Below are 5044 nucleotides of genomic sequence, written 5' to 3' on the forward strand. Positions count from 1 at the left end.
TTTATAGAGGAAGGAATTAAATTTTTTATTTAATAATATAATTTTTTTATAAAAATAATAATTAAGTACTCTGTTATAACTCAATAATTATCCTAATTATATGTTAGATTTTTTATATTTAAAATAAGATGTTTATTCAGTATTTAATTATATTTATCTGCAGTTAGTTACATGACTTCAAACACGAAGCTTTAATAAGTTGTACTTACACAAAATCAACTTCTAATTTTGAATTTTAAGTAATATGTATCAATAAACAATATTTTATGCATAGAAACTGGTTTTTAAGAGTTTTTTGTCAAATGTTTTATGATATAATATAAATTATATAATTAAACCAAAAATAAATTACTTATTTATCAAATCTAAATTAGGTTATGATAAAAAAAACATTGAATTAAATTAATTACACAAAAAGATAACTTTTAAATATTTAATTTGAACTAACATCAATATCTTTTTTCAAAGTTTTATGATATATTTAAATTTATATTTTATTCAAAAAAAACATTGTTGTTTTTCAAAATCACATAAAAAACCGTATTATAACATCGATAGAGACAACAAATAAAATGAAACATTAAAATCGAGATGTATCTTACTGTATTGTGCAAATATTTTTTCTAGTTAAAATAATAATTTTAGAAATATTTCGAATCGATTGTAATATAATAATTTTGTCCTATTTTTAAGTCGATGGCAATTTTTCAGGTTTTTAGCAGAAAAATTGTAACCTCTTTCTAGAGATGGCCAAAAACCGGTCCCGGGCCGGTCCCAATCGGTCCTCACCATTCTCATAACCGGCCATAACCGGTCCCGGCGTAACCGGTCACTCAAATACACTTTAAAAATGCATTTTAATATAATTAAAATTACGTTTTCTTATAAAAATACATTATAAAATTATTTAAAAATACATTTATTTATAAAATTAATTGAATTTTCGGGCCGGGCCGGTCCATAGTCGGTCCCATAACCGGTCCCGGTCCCACGAAACTACCAAAAACCTCAACCGGTCCCGGTTTTCGGTCCCATAACCGGTCCTTTCTCGGTCCCGGTCCCGGGCCGGGCCGGGCCCATTTGGCCATCTCTACCTCTTTCCATCAAACTTAACATCAAATACAAGTTCAATATATTAATAAAAAGTGAATATTTAAATCGAAATGCGACAAAGAAGGAGAAGATGTGTAGAGCCGTGCACGAGAAAAACACCAATTTTTCAATGAGTGGTACCAAGTCTCTCCACGTTTCTAATATTAAATAAAAATTATTGATTTTTCTAAAATGACTTATTCGATTTATTTACGATTAAAAAAATTAAAGTAGAGAAGTGTAATTTAGTTTTCATTAATTATATTTAAAAATTAAGATATATTTTAATACTTTCAGAATTTTTATTTTTTTATTTGATTTTTCTTTTTATTAATAATATTATGATTTATTTGATGGATGCATCTTTAAAATAGATCAAAAGTGTTTAAAATCACGGTTTCATCTGGGGATTAGTCAATGCAGTTTGACTTATAAAAAGTCAATTAATTGATTTGAGAAATAAGATACATTTTTTCAGATGGAACGGACCTTAATTTTTTAAATAAATATATGTTGTATTCAAAATGAGATAAAAATCAATAATTTTTAAGATAAATTGACATGGGAAGAAAAACAATTCATGAAAAAAAAATCAATATGGTATAAAAATTAACAAAAAGTTGTCATGAAACAAAATTCAAACTCATGACCTCTCACATTTGTATAATACTAATCCAATAATCGTGTTTAATTTCTACTATAAATTGGTTTCAAAATATTTAAGGATACATCTCAAAAGCAAGCGAGGTGCACCTTTCATACGTCTATTTTTTTTTTCTTACAACAATCGAGTAAACAAGAGAACAAAAACCCGCTTATTTTTTAATAGATCCATGAGACAAGACAACATTCATGTTCTTCAAAATAAAGATAGAGAAAATGGGTTTCATCGGTGGAACTATTCCATTATAATACAATTTGGTCCTATTTTTAAGCCGACAACTTTTCATGTTTTCAAAATTGGAAGCAAAATCTCAAACAAGTTCAATACAAATTTTCCTTCTTATTCATGTGGAGGACTTGCCATGAATACCATAAAGAAACACAAGCTGCATAACCATCAACTACTCAAACCTTAATTAGGGTGATAAAAGATAATTTATTAATCAATAATTAAGTACCCTCTTTTCTGATCATCATCATCACCAAGTTCACATATTTAGCTCACAGCTTTTTCTACAGCCATGGCGGAAACAGCAGTTGTTTGTGTTATTGGAGTAGCAGCGATATTGGCTTTATATGTATGGCGAGTTTTGAATTTCTTGTGGTTGAAACCGAAAAAGATGGAGAAGTTTCTAAGAGATCAAGGACTCAAAGGCACCCCTTATCGATTCATGGTCGGAGATTTGAAAGAGTTGGAGAAGATGAGAAACGAAGCTGGATCTAACCCGATGAGTGTAACTGATCACGATATCGCTCCTCGTGTATTGGCCTTCTTCCATAAATCGGTCGTTGCTCACGGTACGTATATGTGAAACCGGGGTTTTCGATTTCTCTACATATGTGATCCAAAAGTTGAATTTTTTTGGTATCTCCAACTGTATTATGATTACAACAACATTGACTATCTTGCTAGACTACTTTTTAGGGATTGAATTTATAGAATCAAACAGTTTTCCAAACAGAGCAGGACTTAGCATATTTATCTAATTCGTGCCACCATTTGACTACAACAAAATACGAAGATATATATATATATATATATATATATATATATAATCATCATTCGTTATGAAGTTTGTGTTGGAGGTGCTGTATTTAACATTTCTCTTGATACAATAATATTTAGGATTATTGGAAATTCATGCCAAAAATAGCATCTCAAACATTAGTTCATTGGATTCTGGTTTTAACAATATATACATTCATACAGGTAAGACTTGTTTTACATGGATGGGGATTAAACCTATGGTGCACGTATCTGACCCCACCATGATACGAGAGGTCTTGGCTAATCATTATCAATTTCAAAAGCCAAGGGGAGGAAACCCATTAACAAAGTTGCTAACAAAAGGGTTAGCCGACGTTGAGGCTGATGAATGGGTTAAACACAGAAAGATAATTAATCCTGCTTTCCATGTTGAAAAGCTCAAGGTTTCTTGCTCAGTTGCTCTTGAGTTTATGTTATTAGAGTAACATTATATTCTCTAAAAACATTGTTTTTGGTATGCTTAATTGTATTTTCTTTTGTCAGCATATGGTACCTGCGTTTTACGTGAGTTGCAGTGAGATGATTCACAGATGGGAAGAAGTGGTAACGAAAGAAAGCTCGTGTGAAGTGGATGTATGGCCCCATCTTCAAACGCTTACAGCTGATGTAATTTCACGTACAGCGTTCGGTAGTAATTTTGAGGAAGGAAGAAAGATATTTGAGCTTCAAAGAGAACTAGGGGAGATGATTATGAAAGCTGCAATGTCAATTTACATTCCAGGATCACAGTGAGTTCCTTTCGAAACAATAAGTTTGAATTAAACAAAAGAACAGTAAAATGCCAAGTGTAACATTTTAACTCCAATGTATCATTATTTTTGGGTATTCAAGCTAATAAAACATGATTATCAGATTTTTGCCGACAAAAAGTAACAAGAGGATGAAAGAGATTGACCTTGAAGTGAAGGCTATGATAAAGAGTATTATTGACAAACGAGTTGTTGCTATGAAAGCCGGGGAAAGTATCAATGATGACCTCCTAGGCATTCTTTTAGATTCCAACCACAAGGAAATTAAACAACAAGGGAATAGCAATTTTGGCTTAAGCATTGAGGACGTCATCGAAGAATGCAAACTTTTCTACTTTGCAGGCCAGGAAACCACCGCAAATATGCTTGTTTGGACTATGATTCTACTAGGTCAATACAAGGATTGGCAGACACGTGCTAGAGAAGAAGTTTTACAAGTCTTCGGACATGAAAAACCAGATATTGATGGGTTGAATCACCTAAAAGTTGTAAGTTTTTTCATACTTGAGATTTACCGAAGCTATCTCTTCATTGAACATGTCAAGATCCATATTTGTTTTTTGTATCTTAATGATTCTTTTGCAGGTCAACATGATCTTCAATGAGGTTCTTAGACTATATCCGCCAGGAGTACTACTAAGACGATTGGTACATGAAGAAACCAAATTAAAAAACATAATCTTGCCGGCGGGAACCCTCATCCAACTAAACACGTTGCTTTTACACCACGACCAAGATATATGGGGTGAAGATGTGAACGAATTCAAGCCTGAAAGATTTTCCGAAGGTGTGTTAAAGGCGACCAAGGGGCAAGCGTCATATTTCCCATTTGGAGGTGGCCCACGTATATGTGTCGGACAGAATTTCGCGATGTTAGAAGCTAAAATGGCACTCGTTATGATTCTACAACACTTCTCTTTTGATCTATCTTCGTCATACACACATGCTCCACACACTATACTTACTCTAAAACCTCAATTTGGTGCTCACTTGATTTTACACAAACTTTAGAGAGTTTGTTGCATGTTATAGTTATTGTTTTATACTATGTTGTATTGTATTTCTATTGTTGCAACATATGTGTTACCCTTGTTATTATACTTCGAAATCAATGCTGCATAGGTAATGTCGAATATATTTATAAGAAATTGAGGCACAACTTTTAAATGTCAATAAAAAAATTCATCTTCTTATAACAATTTCAAGAATGTGTTGTATGGAATATTTTATGAAAATTACATTTTTTAGAACATATACATATTTACTTTTCATCACTACAAACACAAATGATGCTTCCTTTCGTATCGTAGATGGTCAGTCCAATGGGTTTGGATGTTCTGGACGGAGATTCAAAAAAATATCCCGACTTTATTTCCCTACCATCAATCAAAAATCTAAAAATTACACTCATTATTTCCCTACCTTTCTCGACCTTCAAATACAATGACCAAGTTTGTAGACTTTCATTTTTTTTAGTGTTAGTGTTGAGTTG

At 31.9% G+C, this 5044-nt stretch overlaps 1 protein-coding gene across 2 annotated transcripts in view; it reads left to right on the forward strand.

Moving 5' to 3' along the window:
• LOC112525920 (cytochrome P450 CYP72A219-like) overlaps positions 1–4687 on the forward strand; it is a 31330-nt gene extending 26643 nt beyond the window's left edge. Inside the window, exons 1-5 of one of the 2 annotated variants that reach the window (XM_025136238.1) lie at positions 2277–2553; positions 2966–3186; positions 3287–3531; positions 3656–4040; positions 4138–4687. In XM_025136238.1, the coding sequence (XP_024992006.1) occupies positions 2277–2553; positions 2966–3186; positions 3287–3531; positions 3656–4040; positions 4138–4563 (1554 nt within the window). In that variant the 3' untranslated portion in view covers positions 4564–4687. Of the gene's footprint in view, positions 1–2276; positions 2554–2965; positions 3187–3286; positions 3532–3655; positions 4041–4137 lie in introns of those variants that run through there. The other variant, XM_025136239.1, reaches the window with a different exon arrangement.
• The last annotated feature ends 357 nt before the right edge of the window (positions 4688–5044 follow it).

This window comes from Cynara cardunculus (assembly GCF_001531365.2).
Source record: "Cynara cardunculus var. scolymus isolate 2C chromosome LG 13, CcrdV1, whole genome shotgun sequence".
Lineage (NCBI taxonomy): Eukaryota > Viridiplantae > Streptophyta > Magnoliopsida > Asterales > Asteraceae > Cynara > Cynara cardunculus.